Here is an 18,459-nt window from a genome sequence, read left to right on the forward strand (position 1 = left end):
AGCGAGGGGTGTGTAGGTGGCGCATCTCATATCGCTCCGTTCTATTTTTCTAATTTTCTGCAATTTTTAAATGAAAAATACCAAAAATTAGAACTACCTTTTTTAGTTTCGGATTTATTAGAAGCAAGCTTCAGAATCTGATTTTGTTTCAAATTTTCAGATTATTTATGGAATATAGTAGTTTGAAAGTTTTAATTTGATTTTATTTCTATATAATCTGATTTTGTTTCAGATTATTTATGGAATATAGTAGCTTGAAAGTTTTAATTTGATTTTGTTTCTATATAAAGGAGGAGAGAGGGGTGTGTAGGTGGCGCCTCTCACATCGCTCCGTTTTATTTTTCTAATTTTCTAATTTTCTGAAATTTTCAGATGAAAAATATCAAAAATTAGAACTGCTTTTTTTAGTTTCGGATATATTAGAAGCAAGTTTCAAAATCTGATTTTGTTTCAAATTATTTATGGAATATCGCTACTTGAAAGTTTTAATCTGATTTTGTTTCAAATTATTTAATTATGGGAAAGAGTAGCACACAAGTATCTCTGCACCTATAAATACCCTGTAGGTTGTAGGGTTTTGGATCATCTTAACACAACCTTCTCTCTCGGTATCACAACCCTAGCTCTCTCTGGTGATAGTTCTATTGCTCGATTTCTAACTCGGTGTTGCCGTTCTTATGGTGAAGGCTGTTTATACAGTATTAAAAAAAATAAAGGTTGTTGTAAGCAAAGGTAGTTATAGACCGCTACGTGGGAGTCGACAAATCCAAACACGGGAGAAGAATATAGTCTTGACATGATATTGATGGATGATATCAATAAATTAACTATTAGTGATGTATGTTTGTTTGTTATTCTTTTATAAAATTTGTTTTGTTCATCGGACATGTTTGTTGTTGTTAATTTTTATATGATTTACTTTGCACACAAGAAAATATTATTCATGTATTATCTGTTTGCTCAGTTCAAACAACTTTTAAGTGAAGACTGTTCATACAGTATTAAAAAATAAAGATTGTTGCAAGTAAGGGTAGTTATAGACCGCTATCGCACGGATTTAAGTTAGATGTTTTTGTGAACAATCAATCCAAAAAAATTGGAGGAAGGTGATAATGTAAGAACATGATTACTTTTAAAAAAAACACAAATAAAATTAAGATTTGTCGTGCTTTAAATTGTTAATTACGTGTAGAAATTTATTTTCATATTTTCAACATGAATTATAGGCCACAAAATATATTAATATATTTTTTATATACAGCCACAAAATTATTGCATTCTACAAATAATATTAGATCGTTAATATAATTTTTATAGGCCGCCGCAACGCGCGGCTTCTCAACTAGTTAATTAAATAATGAGTTGATTTTATGCCAACTGTTATTCTAATTCTTCCTGTTTTCTCCGCTTCTGAAAATTTTAAAAGTTATATACCTGAATTTAATTATTTTTATCAGAAAAATTTATAAATGAACATAATCAATTCTGGTGAAGATAATTAATAAAATCATTCTAAAAGTTCGATAACATGATAAAGTAACTTGGAGTAATTTCGTATGTTAATAAAATGACCAGGATAATTTTATAAATTCCATTGATCATAATATCGTTCAGCAAGAACACCTAAATAAATTGAATAATACACTTTAAATATATAGTACCGTGCTAGATCCAGCCAAAACATAATTGGAATTTATAAGTATTTGGTTGGCATTCTCCGGAAGATGAATTAAAGCTTGGCTTGAACATGCCACAACTTTGGGAAAGATAGTGGCAAAATAAAATTATTTATAAATTATTATTTTTTAGTCAGCTAAAATCTTGAAAACTCAGGAACTTAATTTTTGCCAGTATTTTAGCTTCGGGTGTCTCGGAGTTTGATAACTTTATTATTTTTTAATATTTATATTAGCAGGGAGGCCAAGATACCCAAATAAGAAAGTAAACCAAAATAAAAATGAAAAATGAGCATACAATATGGATCTAACTTTTTCTTATATATGATGATACAACATTAAACTATATGTTCCCATATAATAAGAGTGCTCCTAGTCTTCATACTTGTTATACACTACATTTATCTTGTTACACAGAGTTGAGGCTCTTCAAGCTTAGCCCTTTCTAGTCCCTTGAAGCTTAGCTCCTTTCTCTATGGTGAGGTCCTGCATTCCGGTCACAAGATCTTCACCTTTCCCGACATAAAGCAGCTCTCTACCGGGCCGTGACTCTATCTTCTCAAAGTACTTGGGGGGAATAACGCCATTAAAACCTTCAGTTAAGACGACCTTGTTTTCGGAAAAGTAGAGTTTCATTCCTTCTGAAGAAATCAACATGAAACTATACAGCATTAAAAAACCTTGCCTCTAATAATTACTATAGCATCAAATTTAGATGATTGGTCCAATTTGAAAAAGTATTAGCATTGATGCTATACAAGTACCTTCCAGCGCTTTCTTGACATCGAGGAAGATCAAGGTATTGACATTCTGTCTCATGCCTGGATGCATTGCAGAGACATATATTAAATCAAGCATGTTCAAATGGAGGGCACGATATTGAAGAAACTTTGCATTGGCATGAACTTTTTATTTCCATTTATGCTCCCCCAATTTTAGGTAAGATTCTTCTAAAACTGTTTTATTTACAACATTGAGTAGGGTGCAATAGCCAATAACTTATAAGTAGATAAATCATACAGAAGTCTTACCACTAATTACGTTGTTATCCTTTGGCAAGCCACAAGCGAAATGAATATGCAATCGTTTCATGCGCTTGAGACCATGCTCCAAGATTGATTGTAAGTTCTCCCTATATGTCCCATGCACACAAACTGTGCACATCAAGGAAGAAAACAAAGAGGGAATCAACTAGATTAGTTGTAAAATGGTTCGCTCAGGACTCAGGCTTAACAGAAATGAGAACACATCCACTGTGGCCTAACAAATAAATGTCACTTGCCTGGAACTTCTTCAGCTGAAACAATTGGTATCAGTAGCGATTCAGTTTTAACTGCCTGCAAAGAACAACGATTCCAAGAATTTATTTTGAAGATAAGCAAACAACATGTGTTGAATCAAGCAAGGACGAAAGTGGTTTATATTACACAAATGACATCATCAATACAACACAGAAGTAGTCAAGTAGAGTGTGAAATGTTAATCTTGTTTGGCATATGCTGACCACTGAGAGTATCATGATAAGGTGGGCATGAGAAGCTGCTTTCTGGCATATAAAAGACCACACTAGCGAGTAGCAATCAGTTAAATCATGAAAGAGATAAAAATAAATGTAATAAAGAGCCTGCAGTAAATTATGCTATAGAGAAGAAATGCTGTTCAACATAAATATTACTGCAAAAAATATCAGAGAGACTACTTCCCAAAAAATATAAATAATAATAATAATAATAATAAAAAAAGACATGATAATTGCAATATACTTGAGAGTGGTTAGAGCTAGAGAAGTTTCACGTAAACAGGTCTACAACATAACAGAGGTTATTGTAAAAGTCCAATATGTTTCTTCACTTGAAATATAAATTCTAACTCGAGGGAAATAGGAAATAAAACTAAAAAAAACAATGTACTTGTATAAAAACCCATATACCTTCAGTGAATGGCCTTGATTCGCACGTATATAAAGCTCCCCATTTTCTTCCATTAGGCTAAATCGCTGCTTTTTATCAGCCATAACTGCCTAAAAGTTAAGAAAAGAATAATATTTATGAAAATGCCAGATCAAAGAAGTATGATATGGAATATAGAGAATGATAGTGTGCAATGAATAAATATAATCCCACTGGGAATAATGAAAAGCTGCTCCAGACCTTTACTACTTGACCTCCCCAATGTACATGACAAGACTATGACTGTGTAAGTAGCTCTTCAAGTTATCTCTCTTGTTATATTCTTAGGTGGTAGAGTTATATATTTAAAATGAACCCAACAGTATGAAGGAATACCAAAAGAAAAAGAAAAGTAATTAAATACCAAAGCACGTGCAAACACCTAACATCATCACTTCTATGTTTTATAATGGGAATTAAACAAGGACCATGAGTTCAACAACGATGACAGGTGGGAGTAAAATTTTAAAGGCTTCACATAAATATATGGCCCACTAGTGCAGAGTAGACAGTTTGTACCACTAAACCCCGAGCAGTGTATTCCCGCTCTCTCACACACACACACAGTAGTCACAACATGGAGATGCAGAAGAGTCTATGAATGCATTGCACTCTAAGAAACTTTGAATTCATACCTCCCTAACATCAGCAATAGTATGTGAATGTAATGGTATATCAGCCAATGTATACAGATCTAGCTTTAACAAATCCTGAACCTTGACATACCCATCACTTCTTATTTCCAAGTTTAGCTTAGAAGCTGTATGACGCAATATCCATGTCCTGCAATTATTGGAAATGCAGATACAGAGGACTTGGATTTTCGAAATATAAACAATCTGATACAAGGGGGAGGGGGTATCCAACAATCTAAAGCCCATACCCACTAATAATGCCTGTTCATGTTGGATGTTTATGATTCAAAAACTATTACATTGACAGCATGAAAGTTTTATTTGAGGAAACAAGTTTCAACACTCTTAGCTTAGAGTGAAAATATTAGTAGTACTGTCCATTATTGTTTTCTTTCCATCAAGTTTTTAATCTTGTGCTTGTTTCTTTAAGTTTTTATTCTCTGAGAGAAAATCTGTTTGGTTGTTCAAATTTCTCCACCCAAAAATAGACGGACGGATAACTGAAGTCAAAGATCCTCCAATAGCACAAACACAGAATCCTATTTTACATACATGAAAACAAACATGTAATTCGGCTAACAAAATTAAACATTAAAAAAAATTAGGAAAAGCACATACATAAGCCTTCCAAGAGAATCAATCTTATCCGGACTACAAGCGCCACGACCAGTGTATCCCCTTCTACCGCCACCACGTCCCCGGCTACTACCTCTTATATTAGAACTCCGTCCCCTACTACCACCTCCCCTGCAATTCAGATATATATCATATAAACTAAAACGAATATTAAAACAAAAATAGTTGCTATATTTAATCACTGAACACAATAGAAGTGCTTGATAATCAACTCCATGTTAACATTTATTAAGTGCTTGTTTGGTATATCAAGGGAAGTAATTTCCTGCATGTATTTTGACTTCCTATCTTTATTAAATTCCTGGGAAGTAGTAAAAAATTGTTTGGTTAACTTGTTAGATATTATAATTCCTGAGTATTTCACTTCCTTCATGTTGTTTGGTATTGCTTTTACTTCCCATATAATATATTTGTAATGACTATAATATCCTTTATTATAAATTAATGATAAATATTATATATTTGATAAAAATAACAAACATGCAGAATACGGCAGGAATGGACCGAAAAGAAATGTTCACTGCAGAGTGCTGAGTACTATCTTCTGTCACTATTTACACACTTATTATTGGCATATTTTTTTTAAAAAAAAACAGAGATGAGCACATGCTTTTCATGTATTTGCCAACATCTATATAAAAAACACAACAAAATCTTGGATGACAAATCTGTGCAAATTGTTGCATCATCTGTCTAGTGTGTTTGCTAAGCATTTTGCTTAAGATTTGCGATCAACCAGAAGACCATTACAGAAGTCACATTGGACAAGCTGCAGGATTTTGATATTAGGCCACTTTTGGGTGTATTCTGTACCTGCAAGTCTGAGATAGAGGCAATTAACCATACAACATCATCTTGCTTGCTTAACCAAGACGATATCATGTTAATGATCAGAGGAACAAATTCACATCTTCGAGTCCTTAATCTCCAGAATGTTACAGAGCTTTTCTTTCCGATATGATTACTAAATGATAATTGACTCAGATATTACTATCTTCTGACCATGGAGCTTTTTGAGATCTTATAACCAAATGTATAGAATCTAAATCACAATCTGAAATAAATAGTGGAAATGCTAAAACAAATAGTTGGAAGTTTGGATGCAACACTTCACAGGAAGAAAAATGAGTATAATTAAAGTTCTAAAAATAACTAGAAACTGAAAAATGCTACTGACTTGCATGCTCCGGAAGTAACAGACCTTCAACATAAGCATACTTGTAATCATCAGGTAGGCTGAAGAAAAAATCAACTTCCAAAGGATTTAGTGCAATTTTCTTTGATGCAAAAAGAACTTGAGCAGGAGTAAATTTTCCAATTTTCATTACTTCTGAAGTGACCTGCATCCTTCTCTCAGCAGATTCTGATTCATGTTCAAAGCAACTAGCAAGTCGTCCTATGTGTTCAGTAGCAGTTTCCATCACGCCGCTCATTTTCTAAAGTTTGCTAGAGAAATCTCGAGCAAGGTCAGAGAATGATTTTTAGTTGGTGATTGTAGCTGATGATACAAGGTTATGTGTATATATATTGGGGTTAAGATATGTATCCCTGATTCACTGGCGCCATTTTCTTGATGTGTTGCCCGCTTTTTTTTTTAACAAAATTTTGGGGATAATTATGTCAGTGAAGTGCTGCACAGTACGGGAAGTGTGAGTCACCAAGGGGGTAGTGGGTTAATAACTTCCCATGTTTTGGGGGTAGATCAATTAACTGGGTAAGATTTATTTCCTATAATTTTGCTAACCAAACAAGCCTATCTTTTATCAATTCCAAGGAAATCAAAATTCCTGTATAAATTGATGCATACCAAACAAGCACTAAATCATCCTAAACATAACCAATGTGTTTTACTAGATATCAAAAATGAAACAAGACCAACTTAATATTAATTACATAAATAGGCTATAGAAGTTGTTGGAAATTATTCATATAGCTTCCCAAATTAACTTAAATTTAAACAGACTAAACATAAAAGAATGTATTTCAGTAGCTGGAGATCATGAATGAAAGATACCAACCTCCTAAAAACCTCTCTACCTCTTTCTTCTTTTCCTAGCCACTGCCCGGGCTCCATCGGTTTTCACCGGTGGAAAGCCCTAAATTAGTTAATTTATTTTGATTTGTTCTTGTTTTTCAATAAAACTCATCACCAGATCTATTTTTGGGGAGTTTTGTTCCCAATTTATTTGGGTTTTGTTTACCTTCTCCTTGTGAGAGCTTGACGTGTTTTTTTTGATTTTTTCGGTTTTTGGTCGAACACAATGTCCAGGATGTTAGATCTGCTAGATTTTCAAGGTTTTGATTTGGTGATAAAGGTTTGAATGGAATTGCAGTTACAGTCGATAGCTCAAAGGGGTTGTGATGAAGCGGGTATATGTACATGTATCAATTTCAACAAATCGATTGATTCTCTCCATGAATAGTAGACTAATCATTAATTAGCGATATATTTGTTTTATGTTTGTGACTCGATTGGTTTTGTAGATGTCATATGACTTTTCATTATTGAATTAAATCCTATTCAAAAAGAATGCAAGGGACTAGAAAGATTGAAATTATATGTACGTATAAGAGAGAAGGGACAGTCCAATAACTTTCCTAAACCTGACTATAAATTCTTCTTTCATTCAAAATCCAACACGAACCGAAACCTGACTCTAAAAGTACGAACTCGGGTCGGGATTCTTTTATTTCAGGTAGGGTTCGTGGTGGGAAATTGTAGGCAGAGACTACTGCATTTAGTTGCTTTCTGATTAGTTACTTCCTCAAAAAAAATTGTTAAAAATCTTGACCCCTTTATTTCATATTTGCGGCTAAGCCCCTGGCCAGGTGATGAAATTGTGTGCGTGAACTCTGTGAGGACATCTATCAAACAGCTGGTGTGCATTCTGGTTTATAATAATTGTACAACATTTTTCTAACATTACATGATGAACTCTTCTGTCTTGTAAATACGCGATTGCCAAGAAACACAACAAAGTTTCTTGAAAACTAAATACTACAGAAACCCAAATCACCATAAATCAAAACAACCTTAAAACCCCAATCTTTTCAATAAAAACATCAAGGCATTAAGAATTAAAGAACTGAAAGCACGATATAAGTTCTCGGAAATTCAAATTGCAGCTACCCACATCACCATAAATCAAAACAACCGAAAAAAAAACAATCTTTTCAATAAAAACATTAAGAAGAGAAAAAAGATAGAAACCTTAATATTAAATTTGAACTAACCTTGTGTTAGAACATGAAGAAGAAGCTTCAGTCCTATTGCTTTTGTTGTCCATGGGGAAATCCAGGGTCCGAAAATATTTGAAGAATGAAAAAGATGAAGGCAAGTAGAAACGAGCAGTGTAGCTGGTTGAGGAAGAGAGAGAAGTGGCCCACATATTCATTCAAGGATTTGTGCAGATATACAAAGCCCAACTGACATGGGCTGAATGACATGGTTTTTGTTAGTTAACGACATGTTCTGCAAATTCCGATTCGGATTAAGAATGTCCGGTTAATTTTAATAAATTATTATTTTTATTCATTTTTTAAAATAAAAAGGTTTTTTATTAAATAATATATTATATATTAAAATATTCAATTTTTAGTTCAATTAATTCCATACTATTCGACTAATTCCTAATCAACTCCATTCACTAATATCGATCATAGATTTTTACAATCATAATTCATAATTATTATATGTAAATTCACATAGTAGATTTTTTATATGGAAACACGGGTTTATTTATTTTTATGTTCTTATCGAGAGAATTTTATTAAAATATTTCTAATATGCACGGCCACACAATAATAACTTTTTTTTATTTAGTGTCGGTGTAAAGTTTTTGTCTATAATAAATATCAAGATCAAAGTCCATAAAAATATATCAACTAAACAAATATAGTTAGTTACTGTTTTTTTATTTGACGTTTCGATTTTTGATACACTATTTTTAGATGGGTTGGCTGAAATTGAATAGTAAAAGTTATTATTTTTAATTCATTTTTTTTGTAAATTAAAATTTGATTATATATTTTTATTCAGAAAAACTAATTTTAAATATAATAATAGATTTAAATATGGGTCAAATATTAAAAATATTTGTCAAAAAATAAAACATCGAATAAAAAAACAAGAAAAATATTTTTATTGTGATTTGTGTATCGGGAAAACTGATTTAAATTTATATCTGCGTGACTATGTCAAATATGTATAATCACGCAATTCCACCAAGATACACTTTGAAGGATGATTAATAAAAGTCACGTGAATAATATAAAAAATACGCACAATACAGTACTCTAAGATAAGGTTTTTAATATTACATTTCCAAAATAATATTTCTTATTAACATAAACAAGTAAACATAATATTAATACTAAAATAAGATATTTAGATTTTGTATGCTACTCTGTTTAAATTTCTTAGAGATATTATATTTAGATTTTGTACAACAAACTATTTAAATTTCCTATGACACATTCAAATGGAAGAAATAATTTTATGTTTGAAATCACACCCAGTTAATATAATTTGGAATCCAAGAGTTCATACTTCCATTAAATATAAGCTAAAATAATTCTAAATAATGCACTTCCAAATCTGGTATATTGACTCTTAATTAAGCTATTTTAAGATAATTATTCCGTGCTGCACTCTACAAAACCTAACATATGCAGCAAGTTGCTTCATAATGATTCAGACCAGAGCAACTTCAGCAAAATGTGTCTTCACAGTAGAAACACACAAGTAGCCAGAACATAATTCGACAACTCATATATATAGGTAACATCCTTAAAACCAAAGTCTTACTACTAAAAGATTACAATCCTAAAAGCTTAAAATATGAGGTCCTACATGAAAAACATAAGCTCCAAACTAAATTATCCTTCCTATGCCACAAGTGTACTGGCGGTGGTTGATTCACTGCAAGGAGACATAAACCCAAGTGAGAAAGAATCGGATACAGGCTGAGGTAAATAATTGAGCAGATATCTTGTACATTAACCATTTTGAGTCTAACAATCAAACAGAAAAGACACTACACTGGCTCAAGTAACAGATGGATGAAACTAACAGAAAAAATTAAGCTATCTTAAACAAATGAAAGATGATGCAGTGCTTTGAGGGGTCATTTGGTTCATTCTTTTTCTGGTATCAGATACGAGTATTATTCATTCCAAACCCACTTAAAAAAAGTTTCATACCCAAGGCCCAAGGAGGAGGTGGGTATGAAGTATGGGTTTGGGAAATCAATTTCTTTTCTTTTATTTTCATCTCTATTGTACCGTTACATGTAAATTATCAATACAAAATGAAACTAATGACTCAGAAACACACACACACACACACAAATATTAAATTAAAAACTATTTACATTAATTCTAACTAATAACTAATCATTCAAAAATATTTTACATCAATCATATTCACCAATTTTCTGGTCTATGCTATTTGTATTTTTTTGTGTGGACAAACTAGTTTGAGAGAGTGTCAAAAGTTCTAATAATATCTCGTAAGCAATTTTCTGGTGTATTAGCTTTTATGTGTGCAAAACTAGTTTCAGAAAATACAAAAAGTTCTCATAAATGAGCTTCTGCCACCATAACAGTCAAGAAAACATGGCAAATTTGCTAAGAAAAACGATGCGTATGGGCAACCCATTCCCTTGAGTCTTTTTTCCCACAGTAACATACACATCCTGCCTAAGAATTAGTAAAAATGGAAGATAGTTACATTATGTAGGAAAGGAAACCAAAGCAAACATGCAACCATTAAAGTTTCACTTTATCTTAATCTATCAATGAAAACTAGTATGTTTTCTTTATTTGTCTTAGTTGCATTCAAACTTTTACCTATAACAACATATTAAAGTAACTCAAAGAAATAAAAGAGAGCAATTAGCAGATGCTTTACAAAAGTAGGTTGCATAAAGAAACATGAGGAAACTTACTATCTAAAGACAGGAGAAAGCTTCTTAGTTTTCTTGTAGTAGCGAGCAAGTCGATGAATCCTGCTCTCAACGAGAATCAACCTAAATTTGGAGTCCTTGTCCTTTCTGTTCCTCTCCAAGTGCTTCCTGATTGCAACTGCTTTCTTGATGAGGTGGTAAAGGTCCTCAGGAATTTCAGGAGCAAGCCCTACAGAAGAAACAAGGGACATTATAAGGGTGAATAGTTAAAGGTAGAACTTCATTCAACAAAACAAAAAAATTACAAGTACCATGTGCTTTGAGTATACGCAAAATCTTGCTTCCAGTTACACTCTTCACTTGAGCAATCCCATGAGAATCACGCAGGATAACACCAATTTGAGATGGTGTAAGACCCTTCTTTGCAAACTTGCATATATTGTCATCAACCTAAATCATATAGACAGATGGATATTTGAGTAAGAAATCCACTCATCAGCACTACTTACAAAACAACATAATTATTTTCTGGAAAAAGGGTTATATTTTGCTTAGTTAAAAAACATACACAACTGAATAGTATGTTTCAAATATCAAAGGATTTAATTATTATGCTTCAAACACCAAGAGTGAGCCTTGATCGTATATTCGTAAGCTATAATAATCTGGTATTCTGGTGTGGGGGTATTTTCAGTGACCTAAATAGATATATTAGATAGCCTATGGAAATAAAAATTTTAATCAATCCTTGCACATCTAAGCTACATTGCAAACATTACATCCGAAAAGTAAACAGAAGTGCGTAAGATTACAGCCTTAGATTGAGTCCATATACATGAAATTGTTGTTTTTATAGGCTCTCTGGAATACTCCACATACACTAGTATATATATATCATTACACAGAACAAGGTAGAGAGTTATTACACAACTCAAGCAGAATGTCGTTTTTTCCCTTGACTTCTACAGAAAAGTTGCCAACTATCTTCAACAGTCAAAAACTTGATTGTATAAACACTACCATTTGCAGCCACCTCTTAACAAGTTGCAAGTACAGTTTCCAGTTAAAGAGATTGCTTATGGTTGCAAAATCTCAAGTTAAAAAGATTACTTATAATTATAAAATCTTAAGCACAACTTGTCATATGGAGGTGAGTATATTCAGCGGTTGTATATATACAATTACGGGCTTGATCAAAATTTTGTAATGCCTCTCTCTACCTTGTGCTATGAACTGATTTATTAATAAAAATAACCAGAAAAACACAATCAGACTATCAACAATGTTTCCAAAGAATATGCCTATGTACAACACTGATTTAATCTACGCAAACTCAATTAAACCAAATTGCAAATATTAGGGGCAAGTTGAATCTACACTATACAGATTTCGATAATCATGTCTTTAGACCAATTCTATACCAAATTAAAATCGAATCTAAAGCATTTCAATGGGAGACTATAGACACGTACAACGTGTGCCAGCGTTTAAAATTAAAGGAGCGATATGAAATAGATCTTATACACGAGTGTGAAATAAAAATACATACATCTTGGGAAGAGATCTTCAACCAGCTAGGTGGAGTCCTCTTGTAGGGCAAAGCTGAAGCTGAGATACCCTTACTGTTTCACATGTCACCATATATTAGAGAGAGAGATCGGAAAGATATGAGAGAAAGGGAGAGGGAGACATGGGAGAGATGGAAGAGAGAGAGAGAGTGCGAGAGGGAGAATGGGAGAGAGATTACCCTCGACTGTGCATACGACCCATGGTGACGGCGGCGAGGGGGAAGTCCGAAGCTCTCAAGGGCGATTAATTTGGGTAGAGAAGACGAGGGTTTAGCGTAGTTCTGTCAATGGATCGGGTTCGGATTGGATCGACCTAAATCCATATCCATATTCGTTTATTTTATCGGATTCGGATCGGATCGAGATCGGATTTTTTTTAAGCTGATCCATATCCATATCCATTAGGATCACGGATCTCGGATCGGATATCCGATCCATTTACTATATATAGAAATGAATGATAAAAAATAAATTTATCATGTAGAAATGAATTTATTTCCATGTTAAATCATATAAAATGAATTTATTATATACAAGATTAAAGAATGCATTAAACAAAATAAGGAAAAATGAAAGACCAAGTCTAGTTGTCTAATTTTAAAAAACAATACCAAAATGGGAAGATAAATACCAGAAAAAATAAATAAAAAATGTAAACATCAAAAATAAATAAAGAAGACACTGGTGAGTGGTGACTGACAGGAGACATAAGAGACTATATATTATGGACCAGCAAGCTTACACAAGAATCTTTACCACTGCATATTAGCCCCATAGTAAGTGTTTATGTCAATGAGTAGTAACTGATTAAATATAACTAACTAATAACTCTCATTCTGTAAATACTATCAGGAATAAAATATATTATTACATAATATATAATATATATTTATTTAATTAATTAATTATTAACCGGATCGGGTTATAAACGGATCAGATCACACTAAATCCATATCCAACCCATTTATTATCGGAGTTTTCTTATCGGATCGCATTTCGGATCGGATTTTTTTTGGTTAAATCCATATCCGCTAAAATGACCCCGGATCGGATCGGGTCGGATCGGATTTCCGCTCCATTGACAGGCCTAGTTTAGCGTGTATAAACTATTCGTATGTGTTTTTTTTATACGCATCCAATCATTATAATTAACCCGATATTTTGTCAAAAATATTTAATTAATTCGACGAATTAAGAAATATGAATTAATTCTCTAAAAAAAATGAATTAATTACCGATTAATCACGATTAATTTTAAAATGATGATTAATTTTGGAACAGAGTTTGTGTGTATTTATTTTATGATTTTTTTATAAAAGAATTAAAGTTTTAGCAGATATTTAACATTGTTTTTCTACAGAAATAAATATTCATGCTCATAAATTAATTTATCAGAAACAAATGACTTGCTTTTGGGGAAAAAAAAATAGATAGGCCATTAAATGATTGCGAAAATCATCTTTGTAGAACAATACATCAGCTTAAATTTAATAAAGAAACCGTGGCATATGCCAAGTGATTTATCTATGAAATGTATGACATTTGTATACACTCTAACATGAACATGCTACCAATAATAATATACATTTCCCCCGAAATACAAGATCTTCAGCATGCCGTATCTTACAGTAGCCAAACAAGGTATAGAAACAATGTAAAAATCAGTGGTACCATCCAAACTTGGCTGTGAATACACTTGTACTTGAACTGCTTTATCCACCTCGATGATTAACTTGTTTGCAAGATGCTATCTAAGTTTGGATGGAATAGAACGAGGACAAGTAAATTTCCTTCAATTGCCTGATGGTTGACAGAAGTTTTGTGGTCGCATAGCTACAGTTGCAACTTACAAGAAAGGATGACTGTTAACGATCTCTAAAACTCTTGGCCATCTAATTCAGGTTTTGATGGATATTCGAGACCCTGAAGGGCAGGCATCCTTCTTATATCTTCTTCTGAGTAACTTGGAATGAACCAGTAATGCTTGTCCGTTCCAAACACCTGAGGAACAATCAAAAAATATGTATTTATAAGTATCTAACACAGAATTACACCTATAACCTGAAGAGAAAGCTGTTAATCCTACTCGTATGAGTAGAGAGGATTTACCATAAAACTCTGAACCTTGTACAACTATCTAGTCAGAATTCGTTATAATACAAATTCTATTCTCATCTAAGCCCTAGAAAAGTGTGGCAATTAGGTCGAACAAAATAAATTGATATTCACCCCAATCATGCACTGTTAATAGGCTAAATTATTGACAATATGAACATTGCTACTAGAAGTTAGATAATCTTGCCTGCTCAAAATTTTTCTTCCGACCCAGGTCGAAGCGCCATTTTGGAGTGGACTTCTTCTCATATGCCTGAACAAAAAACATGTCATTATATAACTAAAACTTCAGCTGCTTCTCTTCGAGTTTATTTATCATGTAGTCCTTGAAGTAAAATTAGACACAACTTGAAACAGATAATATGCATGTGTAAATTATATAAGATATGTGCAATTACGACAGCCATGCTAATCATTTAAGTATAACAAGATATAACAAAAATAACTAATACCTCAATAGTTGTTGTATTACCAGCCACCAAGGATATGTGCATTATCAGGAATCCAAAAACACTCAATGCAAAAGCTAGATTTAGTACTGGAAACAATAAAATAATCACATTAACTAATGTGAAAGAAAAAGAAGGACAGGGACAAAAGAGAACTTGACAATGCAATAGAAATGTGCGTCATCCAACAAGGTAGTGGTAGTAAATCTTACCAAATGCAAGGAAAGTGGTCGCGAGACTGCTTGGCGATCCAGGTATCTCTTCATCACTGAAGAACATTAGAAAATGTGGCAGCAACGACAAGGTCACAAGAGTGGTCTCAAGAAATGTGTAGAACTGTACAACATACAAAAGAAATTCATTAGGTTCAGTATAAGGCATATATGTGAACAAAAAGGTTATAGAAGCCTATCTTCAAAATTACGCACCAAAAAAGAAAAGAAAAAAAAAATAGAGCCGATAGTCAGTGACATGCAACAGAATAAAGGAAGCTAATTTTAATACATATGCAGGCAGCACTAGAGTCCAGAGCATACAATATAGGGAAATATGAAATGTAATCCTAAAAGTAGCAACATAAAGTGAACTATCCACCTCTCCAATACCTAAACCAATATGTCTTACATATTTCAGTTAGCATCTCATAGAAAGCTTCAAACAAATTGCATTTTACAACAGAACACCATAAATTGCAGGGCAGTAAAATTGCTCCATATGCTCTTAGGCACACAAACGTGGAAGACATATCTATGTAATCAACGTGTGTTAGCTGGGCTTGTATATGTTTACAATGGTAGTAAATACATAGATACGTAGTTTACATTCGAATGGATACATGTACTTTGTGACTCAATATACCAAGTTTCCATCCCTTCTGTATAGTTATTTGAACATTGATGATTGACCTCATCATGTTCATTCTTGTGCTAATAGATAGTTTCCATTATACTGCTATATAAAACTAAAAGAATGTAAGAACAGAAATTACAAACAACACAACTTGGGGATCAGGTGAAAGCAAGATCTCAGCAAGAAACCCTATAAGATCCCACAGTATAGGTAAAACTAGAAGCTCTGCTAATGAATAGTCAAGTTCCCTATAACTGGAGGTTTTTGGGTCTCTTTTTCATCATCCGTTCATTCTTATTTATTTAAAATTCAATGATTTCCTTTGTTTGATGTAATTTTTGGGCTCTAACTGAAACTTATTAGAGTAGAACTTACTGGTAAAAACTGAGAAAACTGTCCAACAATATAAGGAGATCAAAAAATAAAAGAATTTATGACCAGTTCATAAAGTACAAAGGACCTGAGTACTCTCTTCAATAGTACATCAAACATTAAGATTTTGGCAATATAAGTAAATATTGTATTAAATGCAGTAAAGTGATAATCCTTATAGTATCTTATTTCAAATTTCCCTTTATCTAGCGCACAAAAGATAGAGCTTTACTTAGGTAAATTATCTAATACTTCTTCAATAGGCAACACTAATATAATGGCAGAACTGATAATCTTCGTGTGACTGTCAAAATGAGATTACAGGGGTAGTTAGAAACTGCACAACAAATTTTCAGTTAACCGGTATATGATCTACAAATTATAAGAGTTGATGCCGACATCAGGACATGCAATAACAAAATTTACAAATACAAACCTAAGAAGTTAATACTATGATATGAAAGTTTCAAAAGTATACCAGGAAAAGAAGGAAATACTTGTAGTTCAATGCCCCAACACAATTGACAACCCAAACACAATGGTGGTCCATTTTCAGTACACATCTCCCACCTGTGTAAAAAGGAGTAACTCAGTTTTCTTTAAGCACGAGCGAGGATACAACAGCTTCAAAACTATGAAACTGAAAAAGGAACAGTGCTTACAAACAGAGCAATGATGGCAGCGGGGTGGTTTTAGCTGGTTGCACTTCCGGCAATATCGAACACCCAAGTTTGTCGGTTCCCCTGGCAACTGGATGAATTCTGAATCAGCCCATAAGTCGGCCTCGCCATTCTCCTCGTCCACAACAGGCTTCCAATTTGGAGGCACACCACCCGGGTCCGTGAAAACAACAGAGAAATAACTCCATAATAGCATCACCAACTGAAAAACAACAGCCTCAATAAATCTAGCTACACATTCATCAACACATAGCATGAACTACTTGCGCTGCTAAAACCAACACTGAGAACAAAAAGTTTTACACTACTCCTATTTAAAATCCACATACACAGGCGTTCAGTTAATTTAAACACAAATGAATTTAGTCTAGAAACTGAGTTAGACTGATGATTTGCACTACCGTGTCCAGTAATTTGGTAATTCGGAGCTGGTTTATATGGAACCAGGGTTATTGATCAACTTTACTTAGCAAGTAAAAGGGTCAGAAATTATTGAATATTAATAACAAAAGTTCCAGCTCTGCAACTATTCTAACAAATTATATGCTCAAAGTCATTTTGCTAGAATTAACCATAATTCCACAAAATTATGGTTGATAAAATCTGAAACAAAATTTCATAATTTCACCAAACACTACCAATCAATCAAAATCTAACACAACCATATACAGAAACCACAGCTTTCAATAAGAAATCTAAGAAAATCGAAGCTTTACAAAACTCACCAGACCATGAAACAGCAGCAAAACAAGAAGTGCAACAAGAGAATCAAGACCACCACTGATCAAAGCTGGGAAATAAATAGACAAAACAACAGCATAATAAGAAACACCCACAACTCCAAGAACCAACAAGATCATAATTGAGCCAAGACCCCTCAGAGCTGTACAAAATTTAAACACATTCCAAGCCATTACAGCGCCAGATCTGTGCATAATCTGCTCCAAAATTGACCCAATATACTACAGTTTGGATCTTTATTACAAAACAAGAAAACCCTTTTGGGCTTGAATCAAATTGGTTAAGATTGATCAAGATAACGGGTCTTTAATTGTGGGTTTATGGGATTGTTTTTAAGAATTTAAGAACCCATGTTTAGTCTTAAGACTGTTTAGATGAGGAAGGGGACAACAATAGTTGAAGTATATGACTTCGTGTACAAGAATGTAAATGTACAGTAGATAGAGATTAGATTTGAGAGTAATGATAAACTAGTTTAGGATTAAATATTAGTCGATGCCTTGATGGGGTTTGGTTTGGTCTTTGTTTTTTATTTGTTTTGTTGTTGAGATTCAGAAGTTTCTTAATATTGACTTGCAAAACAAATCAAGAATGTAATAATTATGTGGAAAAGATATATTGAATCGAATAATTTTTTAAATATGCATGTGAAATAAAGAGATGCGAAAGTGAGAACGGAGATCAATATATTTGAATTTTAATAAATCAATAATATGAAAATTTAAATAATAATTCATTAATTTATCATAGATAAACATGTACTATAATTTATATATATGATTTATTATTTTATTGAAGTTTAAATGTATAATAAGTATATATTGCAAGATATTATTTATTAATATATTTAGGATGTTAATTTATTAAAATAGAATATAAAATA

The 18,459-nt window shown here is 32.8% G+C and overlaps 3 protein-coding genes across 3 annotated transcripts; all 3 read right to left on the reverse strand.

Moving 5' to 3' along the window:
- Positions 1-1,965: 1,965 nt before the first annotated feature.
- LOC108210228 (uncharacterized) lies at positions 1,966-8,333 on the reverse strand. Its single transcript, XM_017381526.2, has 8 exons — positions 8,131-8,333; positions 4,879-5,007; positions 4,261-4,408; positions 3,607-3,696; positions 2,959-3,013; positions 2,708-2,830; positions 2,441-2,497; positions 1,966-2,317 (listed from the first exon to the last, which is right to left on the reverse strand). Exons 1-8 carry the CDS (start codon positions 8,289-8,291, stop codon positions 2,112-2,114), a joined length of 969 nt encoding a protein of 322 aa, XP_017237015.1. The 5' UTR covers positions 8,292-8,333; the 3' UTR covers positions 1,966-2,111.
- A 1,271-nt stretch (positions 8,334-9,604) lies between these two features.
- Positions 9,605-12,704, reverse strand: LOC108206601 (small ribosomal subunit protein uS15). Its single transcript, XM_017376955.2, has 5 exons — positions 12,550-12,704; positions 12,352-12,424; positions 11,114-11,252; positions 10,845-11,031; positions 9,605-9,817 (listed from the first exon to the last, which is right to left on the reverse strand). Exons 1-5 carry the CDS (start codon positions 12,570-12,572, stop codon positions 9,784-9,786), a joined length of 456 nt encoding a protein of 151 aa, XP_017232444.1. The 5' UTR covers positions 12,573-12,704; the 3' UTR covers positions 9,605-9,783.
- A 1,126-nt stretch (positions 12,705-13,830) lies between these two features.
- LOC108205597 (probable protein S-acyltransferase 14) lies at positions 13,831-18,081 on the reverse strand. The gene is made up of 7 exons (XM_017375560.2): positions 17,561-18,081; positions 16,818-17,037; positions 16,634-16,725; positions 15,147-15,270; positions 14,938-15,023; positions 14,673-14,738; positions 13,831-14,371 (listed from the first exon to the last, which is right to left on the reverse strand). The coding sequence occupies exons 1-7, from the start codon at positions 17,768-17,770 to the stop codon at positions 14,246-14,248; spliced, it is 924 nt and encodes a 307-aa protein (XP_017231049.1). The 5' UTR covers positions 17,771-18,081; the 3' UTR covers positions 13,831-14,245.
- Between the last annotated feature and the right edge of the window lie 378 nt (positions 18,082-18,459).

Source organism: Daucus carota, chromosome 2 (genome assembly GCF_001625215.2).
Source record: "Daucus carota subsp. sativus chromosome 2, DH1 v3.0, whole genome shotgun sequence".
In the NCBI taxonomy this organism is placed as follows: domain Eukaryota; kingdom Viridiplantae; phylum Streptophyta; class Magnoliopsida; order Apiales; family Apiaceae; genus Daucus; species Daucus carota.

Coding starts and splice junctions, on each gene's coding strand:
- LOC108210228 (XM_017381526.2), bottom strand. CDS start 8,291: ATGAATATGTGGGCCACTTCTCTCTCTTCCTCAACCAGCTACACTGCT. Junction 5,008..8,130: donor TCTTCATGTTCTAACACAAG/GTTAGTTCAAAT, acceptor TCTGAATTGCAG/GGGAGGTGGTAGTAGGGGAC. Junction 2,498..2,707: donor GGATAACAACGTAATTAGTG/GTAAGACTTCTG, acceptor CAATGCATCCAG/GCATGAGACAGAATGTCAAT.
- LOC108206601 (XM_017376955.2), bottom strand. CDS start 12,572: ATGGGTCGTATGCACAGTCGAGG. Junction 12,425..12,549: donor GGTCGTATGCACAGTCGAGG/GTAATCTCTCTC, acceptor CATGTGAAACAG/TAAGGGTATCTCAGCTTCAG. Junction 9,818..10,844: donor CTTTCTCCTGTCTTTAGATA/GTAAGTTTCCTC, acceptor GTCTCCTTGCAG/TGAATCAACCACCGCCAGTA.
- LOC108205597 (XM_017375560.2), bottom strand. CDS start 17,770: ATGCACAGATCTGGCGCTGTAATGGCTTGGAATGTGTTTAAATTTTGT. Junction 15,024..15,146: donor GACCACTTTCCTTGCATTTG/GTAAGATTTACT, acceptor TATTGTTTCCAG/TACTAAATCTAGCTTTTGCA. Junction 14,739..14,937: donor GTAATACAACAACTATTGAG/GTATTAGTTATT, acceptor TTTTTTGTTCAG/GCATATGAGAAGAAGTCCAC.